Source organism: Coregonus clupeaformis, chromosome 19 (genome assembly GCF_020615455.1).
Source record: "Coregonus clupeaformis isolate EN_2021a chromosome 19, ASM2061545v1, whole genome shotgun sequence".
Lineage (NCBI taxonomy): Eukaryota > Metazoa > Chordata > Actinopteri > Salmoniformes > Salmonidae > Coregonus > Coregonus clupeaformis.
Window position 1 is genome coordinate 41127362 of NC_059210.1, and position 21710 is coordinate 41149071.

General features: G+C 41.4%; 1 protein-coding gene across 1 annotated transcript in view; it reads right to left on the reverse strand.

Annotated features, from left to right (window-relative positions):
* LOC121531906 (nuclear receptor ROR-alpha A) overlaps positions 1-21247 on the reverse strand; it is a 292990-nt gene extending 271743 nt beyond the window's left edge. Inside the window, exon 1 of the mRNA XM_041837448.2 lies at positions 20908-21247. Coding sequence (XP_041693382.1) covers positions 20908-21061 — 154 coding nt within the window. The 5' untranslated portion in view covers positions 21062-21247. The remainder of the gene's footprint in view (positions 1-20907) is intronic.
* Between the last annotated feature and the right edge of the window lie 463 nt (positions 21248-21710).

Sequence of the window (21710 nt, forward strand, 5' to 3'; positions counted from 1 at the left end):
GCCCGTTCCCCCACAGGGCCGAGGAGAGCGGCTGGCCACAATGTGTCTCCGGGAGGAGGAGGAGGAGGACTACAGAGATGAGTCCTGCCTATACCCAGTGGTGTCTCAGAGCAGAGTCAAGCCGTACGGCCCAGGCTTGCTCAATTCCCAGCCCAACTGTCACTGCTGGCACAGGGCTCAGGCCCTTCAAGCACATAATCTGTGCTCGTATGGCTGTTAACCACTATACCCCCCAGCCCTGAACATATCCCCTGCCATAGCAGTCTTTCTGGGCCGTTGTCCTCTCTATCATCAGGCCATACAAGGATAGAGGGAGACCATGTTATATTTAATCCATAACAAGACAACTCCATGTCTAAAGTGATATAATAAATATTGAGAAGTACTGTCCCGGTCAAAATGTACTGATCATTTTTGGAGGTGTCATATTCATAAACAGTCTATTAGTATCTACGTAGAGGAGTGAGATGACCTCCTGAAACTCTGCATAGTATGCCGATGGCTGCTGAGGAGGTGCTGAGGAGGATGTGCGTAGTGTAGCGGTGTTGTGGTGGTGTGGTGGGAGAAGGTGAGTGAGCTGAATGAGACTCCAGTGAGGTGGAGGATCACTGCATTAATCTCACTGAACACTGAGGGGACTGAGGCAGCACTCTGCCGTGTTGCATGCAGCCTGGAGACTCCCACTGATGCCCATCTCTCCTGATGACAGAGCGATAATGTCATGAGTCCAGGTGAGCGAAAAATAGCAGCCTGGTTGATGCCCAGCCGGCTCCTTTAATTGGGTAAAACAAAGTAATTTGAGAGCAGCGTGGGGGGTGCGAGGGGGTAAATGACGGGACAGAAGGTCACTGCTTCTTTTTTACTCTGTCGTATGCCATCCACCAACACTCCCAGCATGCTCTACAGTTAATATTGAGATCTATTATATGGCAGCCTTTCACCATCTGCTTCACACTCTGAGAACTCATGCTACACCACTTGTTATTCCATAAAAGGACTGATCGCTTATCTTTTTCTGTGTACTGAACAATATGAAACATGACATTACTAGACATTCAGCTCAGTCATAGCAGGCAATGCTTGTCTGGGTTGTGGTATAATAGAAACACATGACCAACCACAGGTACAGATCCATTTTCCATTGAAATAATATCGAATGCACCCATGATAATATTGCACTTCTATGTGCCTGTGTTTAAATAGACAGAGGGTATAGATAAGCAAGGCCATACATCCAATTGTATATCCTATCCACACCATATACCCCAGGCTTTCGTGACTCAATAAACTACACAAACACAACATCACCCCCAATAGGACCCCACTCATACAGCTTTATCAATTTGAGAGGTGGGCTGAAGTGATGCCACATTGACTACCTCTCCGCAACCTGCTTGGTCTATCACTAACAAAGAATTCAGGAGATATTTTCTGCTTTTCAGGTGAAATAGCAGTTGAGTGGTTTTCAAGGGAGGCATTCCAAGAATCCTGTCAGGGTCAAAACAAGATGCCATAGATCCTTTGGGCAGGCAGGGCAGGACTGAATTGTGCAGCATTAAACTGTGAAGATAACAGTGCAGTGGGATAATCACAGCGGTGCCTCAGGTGTACTGTACTGTACACACAGAGGCCTCAGCACCGACCGACAGCTTCCACATTCCCAAAGTCAATAAGGGCCTCTCAGAGGTTTTATACAGCAAATACTACGACCAAACTACTGTATACAGAGCTCAGTTACTGTAACGTTACGATAGCTGAAAGAGACTGGCATGTGTGCGCATGTGGTATCTTTTTGTCTGTGTGTGCTGGTGCATGATGCACTTCTGTTATACAAATTACTCTCTTGCCTGTGTGGGTTTTGTCCCAGTTGCAGCTGATGAACGGATCATGAGGTGCGAAGTGCTCAGGGCTATGTTGGCACAAGCGTCTTGGGATCATCTCTGAATTTGTCCTTGCATTTGCATTAAGTGGAGGAATGGTTCACCTCAGTCTAGTCTGCTGTGTGTCTGAGGGCCAGTGGAGCTACATGCTAAGCTAACTCCCTGCAGGCAGAATCATCCTGTCTGACTGGGGAGACCGCCAACAATCTCTCCTGCCTGGATTCAAATCAGGATATACATCTGTGCCTATGAATGTAATAGGTCAGCCAGATGCTTATTGTATATTTGTCCCCGTTATAAACTTCTGTCTTTTTAGTAATCTGGAAATCAATGCTGTATATTGTGCCCTGAGCCACTAGGAGGCAGGGAAAGAAAGAGTTAGCTTAGAGGGACAGAGCGAGGGACAGAGCGAGAGAGAGAGAGAGAGGAGAAACCTATGTTGACCAGTGGAGGCTGCTGAGGGGAGGACGGCTCATAATAATGGCTGGAATGCATGGAATGTTATCAAACATATGGAAACCATGTGTTTGATAATACGATTCCATTTATTCCGTTCCATCCATTACTATGAGCCGTCCTTTCCTGAGCAGCCTCCACTGATGTTGACACTTGGTCTGCCTGATGATAATCTGATGTGTGAGTGATGGCTGGGAGTTTGAAAGGCACTTTGTCCAATTAGAAATGTGCAGCAAATTTCCACCTGTCCCTGACAGAGATGAAGTGGCTCTTTGAGAAGACACTGTGGCGCAGCGCCAGGTAAGAGAGCCCAACAAACTGCTTGTGGAGCAAGTTGAAATTAATGAGCATAGCAAGCCACCCTTGTTTAATGCAAAATGACACATAATGAATATTCCCTCACAATTAAAAACTGATTTTGACGTTAGCCTCTTTTATTTATCAAAGAGCAAGGCCTGAACAAACTATATCCGACAGAGAGGATTAGTCGGTCAGAAAGAAAGTAAAGTTTACTGAATAACCTGATGGAAATGTCTGTGAAGTTGTTAGGATGTACAGTAGTGAAATCTGAAACTTATCAAGTGGAACTAGCTATAACTGTTCCTCCTCTCCTGCTTACAATATATTAGCTAAGTAAGACAAAATGTATGCGATAGAAAGGTGAGGATTAAATGTCTGTAAAAGACATAATCTGATCCAAGACCTGTAACTATCGGGTTTACAAGACTATTTGAAAGACAAACTAACATGTAATCTGTGTTCCAAGCAGATTACATAAAACCCATTCAAATAGTGGGACATTGTGTCCGGATCAATGCAATGAAAACCCACACAGATACTCAACACTTCCTCTGAGGGGTTCTTAAATAAGGGTTTCCTCCAAATCTAAAAGCATTGTATTTGGGTCAACTCATTCACTAAAACATAAAACCTCAACTACATCTCGTAATGAATAATGTGGAAATTGAGCAAGTTGAGGTGACTAAACTGATTGGAGTAACCCTGGATTGTAGACTGTCATGGTCAAAGCATATTGATACAACAGTAGCTATGATGGGGAGAAGTCTGTCCATAACTAAGCACTGCTCTGCATTCTTAACAGCACTATCAACAAGGCAGGTCCTACAGGCCCTAGTTTAGTCACACCTAGACTACTGTTCAGTAGTGTGGTCAGGTGCCACAAAGAGGGACTTGGGAAAATTGCAGTTGGCTCAGAACAGGGCAGTCCGGCTGGCCCTTAAAAGTACACGGAGAGCTAACATTGATGACATGCATGTCAGTCTCTCCTGGCTCAGAGTGGAAGAGAGATTGACTTCATCACTGCTTGTTTTTGTGAGAGGTGTCGACGAGCTGAATGTACCGAGCTGTCTGTTTGGAATACTGGCACACAGCTCGGACACACATGCATACCCCACAAGACATGCCACCAGAGGTCTCTTCACAGTCCCCAAGTCCAGAACGGACTATGGGAGGCGCACAGTACTACATAGAGCCATGACTACATGGAACTCTATTCCACATCAGGTAACTGATGCTAGTAGGTAAAAATACACCTTGTGGAACAGCAGGGACTGTGAAGAGACACACACACAGGTACATCCACACATACATATAGACACTCACTCTACACACACGTACACATGGATGTTGTATTGTAAATATGTGATAGTGGAGTAGTGGCCTGAGGGAACACACTAAATGTATTGGGTAAAGTGTTATGAAATATAATGTCATGTAATATTATAAATTGTATATAACTGCCTTAATGTTGCAGGACCCCAGGAAGAGTAGCTGCTGCCTTGCTGCCTTGCTGCCTTGGGGATCCTTAATAAATACAAATACAAATACCACCTACTGCATGTGTGATAAAGGTCAGGCCTCAAATGACCTTCAGCACAGAACAGCGGTTTTGGCAAAATAGGATATGTAGAGTTTTCCCATTCAAATGGTTATTTATATAAAGCTGAATGCAAAATCCCTGTTGAGATACCCATATGACTCTACGATGGCACTACGTCGTAATATCTCACTCTCAACAGAGGAACATTGACCCAGGACTTCCATCTTCCTATTTCTGCGTATCTATTTCAGTCTGTCGCTTAAAAATAGCCTTTTAATAACCCGACATGCTGTTAATTATTGCTAATCTATTTTACTAAATTAGGAAAATAAAGTAGCAAATATTGATCGATAAGACAGATAAACTTTTGTCAGAGGATGTGAACATGATTGGTGTTGCAAATATGGTGAAGAGTCCAACTTTCAATCCCTGTCTACTACAGATCGGCCCAGCAGCTTTGATGGAGCCTCATACTGTAGGAGCACCCACTCTATCTTAATGCACCTTCTACAGCAATCAATCCACACAGGCAATAATCAAATATTAATTAGTGGCTTATTCACATTCAAAATCTGTTTTTCAAAATAATATTTTTTTTTTTTATTCTTTCTGAGAAAGATGATGATTTGGGATTATGAAAATGGAACAATTGGGATAAGAATGATTGTCAACATAAGTGGAGCATTAGAATCAGTTCTGTTCAATGTCATTGTCTCACAGTAAATGGATGGAGTGCATAAGAAACTGAAGCTTGGTTGTATGTTTACAGTGGCTTATATCAAAAGCAGTATTTGGCTATGAAATTTATTTAAATAATCTATAAACTTGCAGATGGCCTCTAGCCTTGGAAAAAAACAAGTGCACATTAATGCCCACTCTCACAATTAGGATGTAGTCGTTATGGAGGAAGCCTGAAGGTCAATAACGACACAACATGTCCTTGGACAATATACCCCCAACTACTGGGTTATATTTAAATAAGAATAAGCTAATAGTTTCACATACAATGTGATTCAACATGATTAATACGTATGTTTAACCACTGAAGTCCATTGGCCTTCTGTAATTGGTGAAAAAGCTGGAGAGATGGGTTCAAATATTAATAATTAGTTTGTTCTGCACTCTAAAAAATTCTGTCCAACTTCGCCAGATTTTAATCAAACGCTGAAAATAGTAGCTGATTGTAATCGGCACTCAGAAGTCACCAGGGGTGTTTGAAGAATTTGTCAAGCCTGAGAGTAGAGCTAATTCGATTAAGTGGCAACATTACCTGGAGGGAATGGATCTATATCTCTGTATCTCTCTCTCTCTTTTTTATTTAGCTATGAGATTAGGTTTCGCTTGTTACTCCAATATAAATACTCAAGCCAATGGAAATGACACTGATTTTCAAGTTGGGTTATTGTTTTGTTTATTAGAAGTAAACTTTGTTTAAATGTGTAATACTCAAGTGTCTACTTGACAAAAGTGAACCAAAGGCACACCGGAGTTAGTCACATTAATTAAAGGCTGAAACAATTTAATTAGAGGAAATGATGTACATGATTTGGCCCTTGTCACCCTATCCCTTCTGAATTGAAAATGAACATGTCGGATAAAAATGTTATCCTATTTTTCTGATGTTAAATATATTTAGCATCACTACATTTTAAATATTTTCCTAATCTTTTTTTTTTCTCTTTCTCTACAAGTAATACTTATTTTACATAATGTTTACAGTGCACAAACACATAACACATACAACATAGCGACATACTAAAGAAGCAACATATTCAGTTTGGTTTTAAGGAACTTGGGAGTTCGCATTATCTAAACCTGAACAAATAAAAGTGCAGCAAATACACACAAACCTACGAACACACAGAACACAATATGCAAAGAAGCAACTAAACTGGTCTATTGGGACAAATACTTTTTGATGCCCCTTTTGACTTTCCATAGTTGCTTTAACCATGTTTAATGCATCTTGTAAATGGACATTTGTCCTTTGGTCTGGAGTCCAAATTGGAGATTCTTGATTTCAACCGGCGTGTTCTTGTGAGACACGGTGTGGGAGAACGGATGATCTCTGCATTTGTATTTCCCACCGTAAAGCATGGAGGAGGAGGTGTTATGGTGTGGGGGTGCTTTGCTGGTGACACTGTCTTAACCAGCATGGCTACCACAGCATTCTGCAGTGATACGTCATCCCATCTGGTTTGGGCTTAGTGGAACTATCATTTGTTTTTCAAGAGGACAATGACCAACACACTTCCAGGTGTGTAAGGGCTATTTGACCAAGAAGGAGAGTGATGGATGGGCTGCATCAGATGACCTGGCCTCCACAATCCCCCGACCACAACCCAATTGAGATGGTTTGGGATGATTCGGACCGCAGAGTGAAGGAAAAGCAGCCAACAAGTGCTCAGCATATGTGGGAACTCCTTCAAGACTGTTGGAAAAGCATTCCATGTGAAGCGGGTTGAGAGAATGCCAAGCATGTGCAAAGCTGTGATCAAGGCAAAGGGTGGCTTTTGAAGAATCTCAAATATAAAATATATTTTGATTTGTTAAATACTTTTTTGTTTACTACATGATTCCATATGTGTTATTTCATAGTGTTGATGTCTTCCCTATTATTCGAAAATGTAGAAAATAGTAAAAATAAAGAAAAACAATTTTGACTGGTAGTGTACAGTGCTTTTCAAAAGTATTCATCCTTCTTGCCGTTTTTCCTATTTTGCTGCATTTTATTTGGATTTCATGTAATGGATATACACAAAATAGTCCAAACTTGTGAAGTGAAATGAAAAAAAAATATGTATTCACCCCCTTTGCTATGAAGCCTCTAAATAAGATCTGGTGCAACCAATTACCTTCAGAAGTCACATAATTAGGTAAATAAAGTCCACCTGTGTGCAATCTAAGTGTCACATGATCTGTCACATGACCTCAGTATATACGCATGTTCTGAAAGGCCCCAGAGTCTGCAACACCACTAAGCAAGGGGCACCACCAAGCTAGCCGCACCATGAAGACCAAGGAGCTCTCCAAACAGGTCAGGGACAAAGTTGTGGAGAAGTACAGATCAGGGTTGGGTTATAAATCAATATCTGAAACTTTGAACATCCCACGGAGCACCATTAAATCCATTATTAAAAAATTGAAAGAAAATGGCACCACAACAAAGCTGCCAAGAGAGGGCCGCCCACCAAAACTCACGGACCAGGCAAGGAGGGCAGTAATGAGAGAGGCAAGAAAGACACCAAAGATAACCCTGAAGGAGCTGCAAAGCTCCACAGCAGAGATTGGAGTACCTGTCCATAGGACCACTTTAAGCCGTACACTCCACAGAGCTGGGCTTTACGGAAGAGTGGCCAGAAAAAAGCCATTGCTTAAAGAAAAAAATAAGCAAACACGTTTGGAAGAAGGTACTCTGGTCAGATGAGACTAAAATTGAGCTTTTTGGCCATCAAGGAAAATCTGTGTCTGGCGCAAACCCAACACCTCTCATCACCCCGAGAACACCATCCCCACAGTGAAGCATGGTGCTGGCAGCATCATGCTGTGGGGATGTTTTTCATCGGCAGGGACTGGGAAACTGGTCAGAATTGAAGGAATGATGGATGGCGTTAAATACAGGGAAATTCTTGAGGGAAACCTGTTTCAGTCTTCCAGAGATTTGAGACTGGGACTGGGACGGAGGTTCACCTTCCAGCAGGACAATGACCCTAAGCATACTGCTAAAGCAACACTCGAGTGGTTTAAGGGGAAACATTTAAATGTCTTGGAATGGCCTAGTCAAAGCCCAGACCTCAATCCAATTGAGAATCTGTGGTATGACTTAAAGATTGCTGTACACCAGCGGAACCCATCCAACTTGAAGGAGCTGGAGCAGTTTTGCCTTGAAGAATGGGCAAAAATCCCAGTGGCTAGATGTGCAAAGATTATAGAGACATACCCCAAGACACTTGCAGCTGTAATTGCTGCAAAAGGTGGCTCTACAAATTATTGACTTTGGGGGGGTGAATAGTTATGCACGCTCAAGTTTTCTGTTTTTTTGTCTTATTTCTTGTTTGTTTCACCCCCAAAAATATTTTGCGTCTTCAAAGTGGTAGGCATGTTGTGTAAATCATATGATACAAACCCCCCAAAAATCCATTTTAATTCCAGGTTGTAAGGCATCAAAATAGGAAAAAATGCCAAGGGGGGTGAATACTTTCGCAAGCCACTGTATGTCCAATTGATGTAGAACTGATGACAGGATAAGTTTGATTTTGGTGCAATGGTACAGTTTCACAAACTGCACAAAGACTTGATTACTTTCAGGTGAGAGGAATGTGAGTGTTGACCAATGTTGGCTTGTTCACTGATCATAGGCACCTAAACACTCTCACTGAAGGAAAGCTCACCTACCTGCTAAACTTCTGTACACCCTCCAGACCAGTGGAGCTGCTTAGGGCTTGGCCCTGGGTTTGACATAAGATTTCCACTGAGTTATCCCTTAGCCCCTACTCACCACCTCCCTCTCCCATGAGGCCTCCTCAGAGGGGCCCACTTCATAACACAGCCCTGCAGGGCCATCCTATACAGCAGCACTGCTTAGGTCACAGTGTGCAGCATTAAATATAGACTCCTTTAACACCCTCCAATAATGCATCTGGAGTATTTCAGTTCATTACTATTCAAACGTACTATCTCAGATATTAACTTCAGTAAATGGGCCACAGATCTGAGCTGTCGCTCACCGCCGGAGATTTCACATCAAATCTGCTTCTAGTCACCAGCCGAGACTTCCTTGCCAGCCCCAGTTCAGGCACTGGTGATGCACACTCCAAAATAAACTGTCCCACAAGGACAAAACTTCCAGTAAAGTTTGAATGTCAATAAACTATGTTTCATCAATAAAGTAAATTGGGGCAAGTGGTGGATTAACTTTATCTTAATACATTTTAGAATAGACACAAATTATCAAACTTCATAGATTGACTTGGTCGGACCTAGCTTTTACCCCTCAAATAACATAACCTGTAGGCTTACTTGGTGCAAACAGAATAAGTCCTTTTGAGTATCAATATCAAACACTTTCAAACGCTTTCAAAGAAGTGTGAACTTTGGTAGGTATAACTCCAGATGTTAAGGCTCAATGATAATCATGAGGTCAAATTTTAGGAGCATTCCTGATTGAAAGTAATAGCATGGTGTGCCTCGTACACATGATACTGTACTAGCATTAGGTATGTCTGGCAGGGGGAGACCAACAGTGCATCTGCAAACTACTGTAGCTTCACGACAGGGACTATTACCTGCAGAGCTTCTTTCACATGGTTCTTGCTACTGTCTTCAACAAAGACAGACCACAATACAAAGAACAGTAGTGAACACGACTAGTATACAATGCCCTAATGATTAAAACTTTGAAAGATCTCCATATGAGCAAACATACAAAACACTTGTGTCAATGTGTGGAATCTCAATGTGGAATAAATTTTATATTTTTTGCTACTGTAGGTAGCGTTATCTAGCGCTAGTCGGCTGTACATGCGCCAAAACTCTGATATTTTCCATCAAATAGCTTGTTCTCCATCTTCTTTTTAAATAGTGAACCATAATGTTTTTAGCACTTTTACACTGAACAAAAATATAAACGCAATATGTAAAGTGTTGGTCTCATGTTTCATGAGCTGAAATAAAAGGTCCCAGAAATGTTCCATACGCACAAAAAGCGTATTTCTTTCACATTTTTGAACACATTTCTTTACATCCCTGTTAGTCAGCATTTCTCCTTTGCCAAGATAATCCATCCACCTGACAGGCGTGGCATATCAAGAAGCTGATTAAACAGCATCATCATTACAAAGGTGCACCTTGTGCTGGGGACAATGAAAGGCCACTTTAAATTGTGCAGTTTTGTCACACAACACAATGCCACAGATGTGTCATGTTTTGAGGGAGCGTGCAATTGGCATGCTGACTGCATGAATGTCCACCAGAGCTGTTGCCAGAGAATTGAATGTTAATTTCTCTACCATAAGCTGCCTCCAACGTTGTTTTAGAGAATTTGGCAGTACGTCCAACCGGCCTCACAACCGCAGACCACGTGTAACCACGCCAGCCCAGGACCTCCATTTTGTGGGGAAAAATTCATTCTGATTGGCTGGGCCTGGCTCCCCAGTGGCTGGCCCTGGCTGCCAAGTGGGTGGGCCGATGCCCTCCAAAGCCCACCAATGGCTGCACCCCTGCCCAGTCATGTGAAATCCACAGATTAGGGCCTAAATAATTTATTTCAATTGACTGATTTCCTTATATGAACTGTAACTCAGTAAAATCTTTGGAATTGTTGCATGTTGCGTTTATATTTTTGTTCAGTATATTTCCCTGACTGATCAAAACTAATTTTCTCATCGCTCTCTCTTTTCTTTCTGCAGCAGACATACAGTGGGGAAAAAAAGTATTTAGTCAGCCACCAATTGTGCAAGTTCTCCCACTTAAAAAGATGAGAGAGGCCTGTAATTTTCATCATAGGTACACGTCAACTATGACAGACAAAATGAGAAAAAAACATCCAGAAAATCACATTGTAAGATTTTTAATGAATTTATTTGCAAATTATGGTGGAAAATAAGTATTTGGTCAATAACAAATGTTCCTCAATACTTTGTTATATACCCTTTGTTGGCAATGACACAGGTCAACGTTTTCTGTAAGTCTTCACAAGGTTTTCACACACTGTTGCTGGTATTTTGGCCCATTCCTCCATGCAGATCTCCTCTAGAGCAGTGATGTTTTGGGGCTGTCGCCGGGCAACACGGACTTTCAACTCCCTCCAAAGACTTTCTATGGGGTTGAGATCTGGAGACTGGCTAGGCCACTCCAGGACCTTGAAATGCTTCTTACGAAGCCACTCCTTCGTTGCCCGGGCGGTGTGTTTGGGATCATTGTCATGCTGAAAGACCCAGCCACGTTTCATCTTCAATGCCCTTGCTGATGGAAGGAGGTTTTCACTCAAAATCTCACGATACATGGCCCCATTCATTCTTTCCTTTACACGGATCAGTCGTCCTGGTCCCTTTGCAGAAAAAACAGCCCCAAAGCATGATGTTTCCAACCCCCATGCTTCACAGTAGGTATGGTGTTCTTTGGATGCAACTCAGCATTCTTTGTCCTCCAAACACGACGAGTTGAGTTTTTACCAAAACGTTCTATTTTGGTTTCATCTGACCATATGACATTCTCCCAATCCTCTTCTGGATCATCCAAATGCACTCTAGCAAACTTCAGACGGGCCTGGACATGTACTGGCTTAAGCAGGGGGACACGTCTGGCACTGCAGGATTTGAGTCCCTGGCGGCGTAGTGTGTTACTGATGGTAGGCTTTGTTACTTTGGTCCCAGCTCTCGGCAGGTCATTCACTAGGTCCCCCCCGTGTGGTTCTGGGATTTTTGCTCACCGTTCTTGTGATCATTTTGACCCCACGGGGTGAGATCTTGCGTGGAGCCCCAGATCGAGGGAGATTATCAGTGGTCTTGTATGTCTTCCATTTCCTAATAATTGCTCCCACAGTTGATTTCTTCAAACCAAGCTGCTTACCTATTGCAGATTCAGTCTTCCCAGCCTGGTGCAGGTCTACAATTTTGTTTCTGGTGTCCTTTGACAGCTCTTTGGTCTTGGCCATAGTGGAGTTTGGAGTGTGACTGTTTGAGGTTGTGGACAGGTGTCTTTTATACTGATAACAAGTTCAAACAGGTGCCATTAATACAGGTAACGAGTGGAGGACAGAGGAGCCTCTTAAAGAAGAAGTTACAGGTCTGTGAGAGCCAGAAATCTTGCTAGTTTGTAGGTGACCAAATACTTATTTTACACAATAATTTGCAAATAAATTCATTAAAAATCCTACAATGTGATTTTCTCAATTTGTCTGTCATAGTTGGCCTCTCTCATCTTTTTAAGTGGGTGAACTTGCACAATTGGTGGCTGACTAAATACTTTTTTTCCCCCACTGTATACTGAGAAATATGTTTGGAAAATCTAATCGCAATAATATCATAGTATCGAATCGCAATACATACACTACCATTTCTTTATATTTACAGTGTATAATAATAGTGAAGACATCAAAACTATGAAATAACACATATGGAATCATGTAGTAACCAAAAAAGTGTAAACAAATCAAAATATATTTTATATTTGACAATCTTCAAATAGCCACCCTTTGCCTTGATGACAGCTTTGCACACGCTTGGTATTCTCTCAACCAGATATCATACAAGTTTGTTATTAAGGCACATGAAAGTTCACATGTTCCAGAAGGCATTCTGTAAAAATAAACAGTTTGATTTAAAAAATGTTCAAATGCCTCTCCTGTGCAGTAGTGACACACGACATATGCCTAGTTTCCTGAAACAAATCACATACTGTATGTACAAACAGTGCCTTCAGAAAGTATTCATACCCCTTTACTTATTCCACATTTTGTTGTGTTACAACCTGAATAAAACATTGTTAAAATTACGAGCCTAGTTGGTTTAGCCACGGAAAAAAGACAGGAACCTTCCCGCTAGCCATGATTGACTGAGATAATGGATGGGCTAGCCATGCCGAGAGATGAGTTCAGATTGGTCTGCCATGTAGCACGCTTCTCTCTATAACATGAGCTGCTCAGTATATGTATGTAATCCTTTCTAACGCAGCTTTTTTGAAAGATATCACAAATAATATGCCATTTAGCAGACGCTTATCCAAAGCGACTTACAGTCATGCGTGCATACATTATTTTTTTTGTGTATGGGTGGTCCCGGGGATCGAACCCACTACCTTGGCATTACAAGCGCCGTGCTCTACCAGCTGAGCTACAGAGGACCACAAAGAACTGCAAGTTTTGAAATCAGTGAAATGCCTGGTGGAAGCAGAGTATGATAGCTAAGGAGATGGAGAAAATTCAGGCTTTTGATTGCAAATATGCAGAGGTAGTCACATAGGAGGCTGTTGTATAAAACACCTGTCTCAGGATTACATCTTCTAACTAAGGGAAACCATGGCATCCGTGACAAAGAGGGAGAAGCATTCATCCATGTATACGGGTAAGAGAGTCTAGCTAGCTACATTTTCAGATATTATTAGTTCTAATTTTGTCAGAAAGTCGTTTTCATTGCATGTAAAGCGTACTGTTAGCTGGCTGGCTGGTTTGCTAGCTAACATTACATGATTGATCTGTGTAGTAATATTATTCGTATCTCAGAGCCATTTACATTGCTAGTTATAGCCTAATGTTACTTAGCTATCTAACATTGAACATAGTTGGTTAGCTTTAGCTACCTGTAGATTCATGCAGGGTAGTAACATTATGAGTTGGGATTATGGTTAATTGTTTAGCTAGCTAGCTACATGTCTAAAAAACAATTTCACTGTACTGTTTACACCTTCTGTATCCTGTGCATGTGACAAATAAACTTTGATTTGATATAGTGTGTGCTTACCAGAGACGGTAATGTAAATAACAACATGACCTGCACCAAAGTCAAATTAGGATAATGTTAGGCCAATGAGACAGTATCCAAGTTCTAAAATTCTCCAGTAGAATGCCTTGCTTTTATTTAGTCACACTCAAAACGTAAGCTATTTTCTGTAATTAGCTCGCAATTAACTTGTAAATAATGATCTTGTTGTGAGTTTATTTTCCTGTAATAATGAATACAAATGAGCTAAAGTTAAAGACATTGTCAGCTATATGATATGGTCATTATTTGAACTGGCTTGCCAGCTAACTTAACGTTAGCTAGCTAGCTAACAAGCTAGAAACGAACCAAAACATTGTTTAGAAAGTTGCTTTTAGTTGCCTGGTTTGCTAGATTGACATATACTAAATTCATTTATTAAACGGATGTGTTAATTGGTGTTAAAATACACCAGTTATGCTATTTTGGACCACCAGGCTGCTGATGTCATGCAGCCTGTCGTTTTTGTGTTTATACAAACAACAATGACAAGTTTTATGTCGGACGACAATAGAATGTTCATGATGTTCTTCAAACGTTAGCTGGCTGGCTGGCTTGCTAGCTAACGCAGAGACATAAAACTGGTATCCACAAGTTCATCTCATAAAACTGGTATCCACAAAATCATCATTGCCAAAATCCCGAAGTGTCCCTTTAAACATGTATCACTGACTAACCCCTTCATATAAGGTTAATAAAAACAGCAAAAACATAAGCAATACTTCTTCAAAAATCTATCAGTTCACAGTCAGCTGTGTGTGTGTGTGTGTGTTTCTGTTCAACCAAACAAGATTTTCTGGTTTATCTTCAACAAGACTTTCGGTTTCTCAAGCCTAATGACAGTTGTCCACAGAGAGAATATTCCCTCCACGAACGCTTGGGATGCAGAGACAGAAACCAGATCCAGTGCCACAGGGCACAGCTTTAGATAAACAGCCATCCTTGCCTGCCAGAACTGGAGAGGTGACTCTGTAAACATGCCCACCTTTACCTCTTACAGGTATTTCCGTAGCTCACACAGGGACACTTAATGCCCTGCCAGGTTGACCTTCTGGCTGGACAGTGACCTCAGGCACAATCTTCGATGCGAGGAAGCTGTAGACGAGATCATGCACCCCAAAAAACTCTGAGGGGGCACAAACTACATGAGGATGACTGGGGGGTGGTCCAGAGGGGGGCTAGGCCCCCATCCTGAAGTTGGAGAATTTTGCATTTTGATTGCTTTTTCCTGCAATCTAGAGCCATAATCATTATGCTTACATCTGTCAAAAGTATGTCTATTTTTCTGCATATCTAAGCATACCTCTTGAGCTGTCTGTATCCTACTGACTGGTGTTTCTTTTTTAAAAGCTTGAAAACCCCATTTCATCTTTTCCCAAAGTTTAGAAGACAACTAAATATAATTTATGATGGTTTGTTATTTTATTTTAGTTCATTTTGCAGTCAAACGTAATAATTTTACTATAGTTGTAGTTTTTCAAATGTTTTTTGTTTTATTTCAGTTTACTAAATAGTTTTTGCAATTTTTATTTTAGTTTCAGTTTTCGTTTACTATAATAACCTTGGTGGGGACGACATCGTCAATGCACTTATTAATGAAGCCGGTGACTGATGTGGTAAACTCCTCAATCTTATCGGTTGAACATATTCCAGTCTGGGCTAGCGATACAGTCCTTTTTTAGTTTTTGCTTGTAAGCAGGAATCAGGAGGATAGAGTTATGGTCAGATTTTCCGAAGGGAGGGTAAGGGATAGCTTTGTATGACTTTCTGTGTGTGGAGTAAAGGTAATATAGAATTTTGTCACCTCTAGTTGGACAGGTGACATGCTGGTCAAAATGAGGTCAAACGGATTTCAGTTTCCCTGCATAAAAATTACCGGCCACAAGAAGTGCCGCCTCTGGGTGTACATTTTCTTGTTTGCCCTATACAGCTCGTTAAGTACGGTCTTAGTGCCAGCATCGGTTTGTGGTGGTAAACAGACAGCTACGAAAAATAGGCAGTAAATAGTATGGTCTGTAGCTTATCATGAGGTATTCAGGCGAGCAAAAACCCAAGACTTCCTTAACATTAGAGATCGCACACTAGCTGTTGTTAACAAAGAGACACACCCCCTCCCCCCTCATCTTACCCGAGGCTGCCGACCGGTTTTTACGATGCATGGAAAATCCAGGTAGATATATAATATCCATGTCCTTGTTCAGCCACGACTTCAACGGAGCTCGTCCAGTTTGTTCTCTAGTGACTGTACTTTGTCAACAGAATGGAGGGTAGAGGCGGTTTATTTGCACGCTAACGTAGTCTAGTCAGGATGCCAGCTCGTCTGCCTCTTTTGTGCCGTTGCTTCCTCTTTCGAGTCCCGGGGATTAGGGCCTGGGCCGAAGTAAGCAGAACATCCAGAACTAACAGGAACCTGAACCGCTTCTACCCCCAAGCCATAAGACAGCTAAACAAGACTGCTAAAGAGATAATCAAATGGCTACCCACTGCTGCTACTGTCTATTATCTATCCTGTTGCTTAGTCACTTTAACCCTACCTACTGTATATGCTACCTCAATTACCTCATACCTCTGCACATTGACTCGGTACTGGTACTCCCTGTATATAGCCATGTTATTTTTACTCATCATTGCTATTCACTGTGTATTTATTCCTTGTGTCACTAATTCTATTTTTGTATTACATTTTTTCTGCATTGTTGAAAGAGGACCCGTAAGTAAGCATTTCACTGTTAGTCTACACCTGTTGTTTACGAAGCATGTGACAAATGCAATTTGATTCTATATTTGGGGGGAGATATTGTGGATATAGAAACCCTTCACATACAAACTACCATGGTAAGGAACCATGCAAAATGGTTAAAGAAGGTGCGTCATCCATTCATTTAGCATTTTTGTTTTCACTTAGGTCTTTCAAATCTGACTAACACTTTCCATATTTAAACAACTTTGTGTCTGCATTTACCTCAGTACATGGACTAAATGGACATGTCTTGTACTGTGAACTTTGCATAGGCTAATCCTAACCCTTACCCTGTTTTACAACACAATTTAGCCCTCCAGCTGATACAAAACATGACAGGTAGCCAACAACAAGAGAGTTTGGGACACCTCACACTCCTCAAAGTATTAACAACAGGGAGAGACAGAGCCCATTATTATGTCAAGGGCTGTCTGCCAAAAAGAAAGACACACAAACGAGTTGCTCTCCAGGATGTTCATTGGCTGTCTGCATGGCGGCTACCTGCTGCTTGGCCCTCCTCAGCGAGCAGAGAACTGTAATCCCTGGTATTTGAGAATGTCACAGCCTCACTAACGCTGCTGTCCAACGGAGTAGCGTGAGCACTGTGCCAGCTCCAGGCTTTCACAGGATTTGTGAAGAACCTTGTTTAGAGGCCTCTGCTTCCCTTTGCCTCATCTGTCTTCTGTCAGCACAGAGTAAACACATGCTGACCACTCCAGCCCACAGCACTGCCTCCGTCTGCACAAATAGAACCAATCGGCAGGCTGTGGTAGTGAAGTCCACTTAAGTGTCTAGAAAGGACATACCATGAGGAGTTTAGTTTGGACTAGCAATGTCCAGACAAAGAAAACTACATAAGTCATGGCACCTATGTTAAAAGTGTCTAAAGTGCTGTATATAACTCCAGCCTGCATGACAGACAGAGAACAGCTAACACAATTTTAGATAAATGGTAAGGCAACCTGCACAATCGTCTACTCTTGTGTGATATGGTATGTTGAGGTGTGTGCAATATGTATGAGTATATCACTGTCCTACCGAACAATACACCTGCTGGAGTGAGCCTGTCTGCCCTTCACCAGATGATAGCTTTCATAATGTTGCAGTAAGGTAAAAACATGAAAAAAATGATTATCTGCCATGCCAACTGATAAGTTATATGGGAAGTCCTGCACTAATGGCAGGTCAGCAGTCTTACCACTTTCTTTCCATGGTGAGAAAATTATGTTAAAACAGCACAGCACACTAAATATTATAATCACGTCTCAAGCCTCAGATACAAGCCTGCACTACAGTAATCCCAGTGTCAATAACGCAATACTCTACTCTTAACCGTTCATTCAAGGCAGTCTCCATAGTGTGATTATGTACAGCATATACAAACAGAGAGATACACATACACAACAGCGTAGCTGAGGCTCGTTCAGGACTAGAAAGTGCAGGGTTGAGGACCTTCAGAGCTTCAGCTTCCCTGTGTAATTCTGAGGCTTCATCCCAGCCTCCGCAGAGGCCGTCAACTTACATAACAAGCCATTAATATTGATTGTTTCCAAATTTGCTCCTCACGAACTGAGGGATCCTGCAACATGAAAATAACACCCTTTCTTCTTTCCACTAATGATATCCACAGACCTCCAAGGCCCGTTCTCTGACCCACTCTAGTCTTCCAGCACAGCTTCTGCTGAAGTAAGCCTTTTCTACTTAAAGGGTATTAGTGCTCAGGGTTAAAACAGTAAATGCTCTGCATACGGGATAAGAAATGTGCATCCTCAGAAATTCCAATACACTGGGTGTAAAAACGGAAAGTGTTCCTCTGTAAGCGTCTGCAGTATTTCAGATGTTGTTTTTTGTGTATATCCTAAAATGCAGTGTCTGAACCCAGCACTGTAATCCTGGAAATGCTTTACATCTTTATTGGTTCACATTGTTGAGTAATCTCATACTGGATTGTGCCACCAACCAATAGCAATTACAAATATTTTGAATAAATGAATGCACTGTGGGGAAAATACATTTAACAAGGTTCAATTATTAAAAAATCAGTTTAAAGGGTCGCACACATCGCACCGAATGTGGATCTCCCGTTCTTAAAATCTGTTTTCACTCGGTTCGCAAGTACTCTCGGCAGGCAAACTCTACTGGTGTGTTCAAGCCCTTAAAGAGCGACTCCCCCTAAAAAGCAACTTCTCGTTTATAAAACGGCCTATGTGGCATCGACATGAGTCAGAAACATTTATTCTAGTCAAAATGGACTACAAAGTATAAATAGGATCGTTTTGGTCATCAAGTCAGTCTCGTCCAAAACTGAGATTTGCAAGATGATAGGAAAAAAGGGTATTTCATGGAATTAAGGGTACCGTAACAGTTTTCCTTGGATTGGGTTTATTTAAATCCTGCCTACATGCCCACAGCTGGCAGCACCCAAGTAATAATCAATTCGGAGCGCAGCTGCACATGACCTGATCGTAATGCCCATGGTCAATTTGGTTTGACATTCAATATCCCTATGGGGATAGCTAGGGGCCATCAGTAAATAACACAATTTACAAGGGACAATATCACCAGCCGGCTGAAGCTAATTGGCGAAAGCTAGCCTAGGCGACTTCAAGACACAAGACCTTGTTAGACTGTTTTAAGTTATCTAGAAGGGTGAGTGACTGTAACTGTGTACCGTTTTGGCAGATTGAATGTACAAACCCTTGCCACGTGCGAACACACACACAAGAGACACCCACATTAAACCACCCCCCAAGACAACTCTTGTTTGGCTTCAGTTATGGAAGCTGCATTTCTTAATGACCAAGCCAAAACAATGAGGCCAAATCAGGAAGTTCAGCCCCCCTTAAAAAAATAAGACTCTGGAAAACAGATAATCAAAGAAATCGCACAAGTTTTGATAATAAAAATATATTACTTCTTGATTTCATCATATTTGTGATAAAAAAATAAAAATTTAACAGCTGGAGAAGAAGAATACAGTAACATCATTAGTTGTAGGTTATAAGTAGGCCTGTTACTAAAAACTTCCCCACCCATTCAAGCATTACATAACAGAGCAAAAAAAAAAGAATGTTTCCTGTCTTTCTCTTCCAGACACTTTAATCCTATGCATAAATGGGTGGGAGTGAATATGGGTCAGCAGGTTAAAAGTGTCTAGAAGCCAGACATCTTCATAAAACAGCCGACAGATGAACATAAAAAGGCTCGGTCCGAAATGCCTTCACAACTACCTGCCTTTGCCTGTTATTACATAACTGAGCACTGGCTGGGATCTACTAAGTTAAAACAAGCTCAAGCTCGTGTTCGTGACAAAAATCGTTGCAGCTGGAATGCTAAGTGATAAGAACCATTACACTTGTCTTGAACTGTGGAGTCAAGAACGCATCTACAAAGCTAAATATATGTAATGATTTTCGCTATCGCTCTCTTTCTGCGCGCGCTTCTGTTTATTGCTACCTGTTACATAACCAGTTTACATTCCACATTCACCATATCACACTCTAAATATACCCCTTCCGCAGAGGAAATGTGCTCATGCAAACCACAGTGCGATGAATACATTTACATGTCTAATATGTAATTTAGTGTCATAGTAGTATGTGAATATACTGTACTTTGGAGTAATATTGTCTGGAAATATATTTCCATTGAACTTGGATGAGTTGAATGGAAGCAGTCTAGAGGGGGTGTGGCTAAATAATGTCTGTAGCCTACTGTACAACACGCACGGTACTCAATCACACATATTCTTAATACATGTATACGGCACCAACACAATCAAAGTTGATTTGATAAAATGACCACAGTGTCTATCATGTCCATCATTAGGCAGTTGTCATCTCTTCATGTCCACTACAATGTGTCAGAGCTGGCGCGCGCTCGCAAGGCAAGGCAAATCAAATTCCTGCTGCTGATTTGTCTATTTCACACACACACACACACAAAATTACAGGCTATCTTTTCTGTAAATCACGTGCTAATAAATACGACATAAAAGACATGTCCCTTTAGAAGTTGAAGGGTCTGGTGTTCGATAGCTTAACAGATAACAGTTTCCCAAAGTTCACTTATCTTTAGTAACCTACCATTGTGTAGTGTAGCCTAATAAACGTGTATAAAGATAATATAGCCTAGTTGGTGTGCTTGTGTTTTAAGGGAATTGTAGGCCCTAATCGATCTGTGTAATAGACTATCCTAACTATAATTGTTTTATTCACAGAGTATAATTTGTCTCCCAATGACACATTCGACAATGTTGGATCTCTGTCAGTTGTGCTTGAACACCAGGGCAACACAGAAGCAACTCGCTCATCATATTAAATATGGACATTTTACAAATGCAGCGCAATAACAATTAATCTATGTTCCAGGTGCTTTTAACACTATTCAGGTATAGACCATTCTTTAAGACCTCTATAATTCAAGTTCTCCATGCAAATAATTCATTTTGAAGTTTGAGGCATCAATTCGGTAATCAATCAATATTTCTCATGATGAGAGATGTCGGCCGCTTACCTCTGTTGGTACTTGAACAGGTCTGCCTTCGAACAGGGGCTGGATGGTTCGCTTTTCGGAGCGTCTCCAGGTTTACCGGGGTTTCCCTGGCCGGTGTAGCCGACTCAGAGGCGCTGTTGCCCGGGTCGCTTGCTGGATCTGGAGGGGACTCCATGTTGAATTTCAAATTTACTGTTAAACTATTGCTAGTATTTCACGAAAAGCCTCTATGATTTGTGAGCCGCGAGAGTGCGTCTAGCTATCTATTTTAGAGTAGAAGTAGAACTAAGAAATGAGAAAATGCGAGTGTATCTAGAGGTGGGTGTGAAGGTTTGATTGTCCATCGGCAGCGCTAGAGAGAGCTTCAGTCATGCAACTGAAAAGGGAGAGGTTGTCAATAGCCGATTAATAGATGTGCAGTAGTGCCTGCGAGTTTATTTCATGGGCATGGCAGTTTGTTGCAGCCAACCAGCGCTTCTATCGAGTTTATCATCCCAATATTAATTCACATGATCAACTCTGATTGTAGGCTATAGTCTTTCATCAGTGTGTTCAAAAATCATCAATAGGCACATTGAGAAATCTGCACAATACGCTATCTCCTGTTCAGTGTTTAAAAAGCTGTCCCTCAGTGTAAAAAAACAACTTCAACATCCCATAATATTATAGCCTATTTTTAATTTACTGAAAATTTTACAGAATCAATATTGACAAATAATATGCCTAGGCTTATGCCACGACAATCAACTATAGAGAAAATGAAGAGAACACGTCCATGCCTGCACAGTCGATGCTATGCAGCTTTTTTTTTGCTCTCACCATCA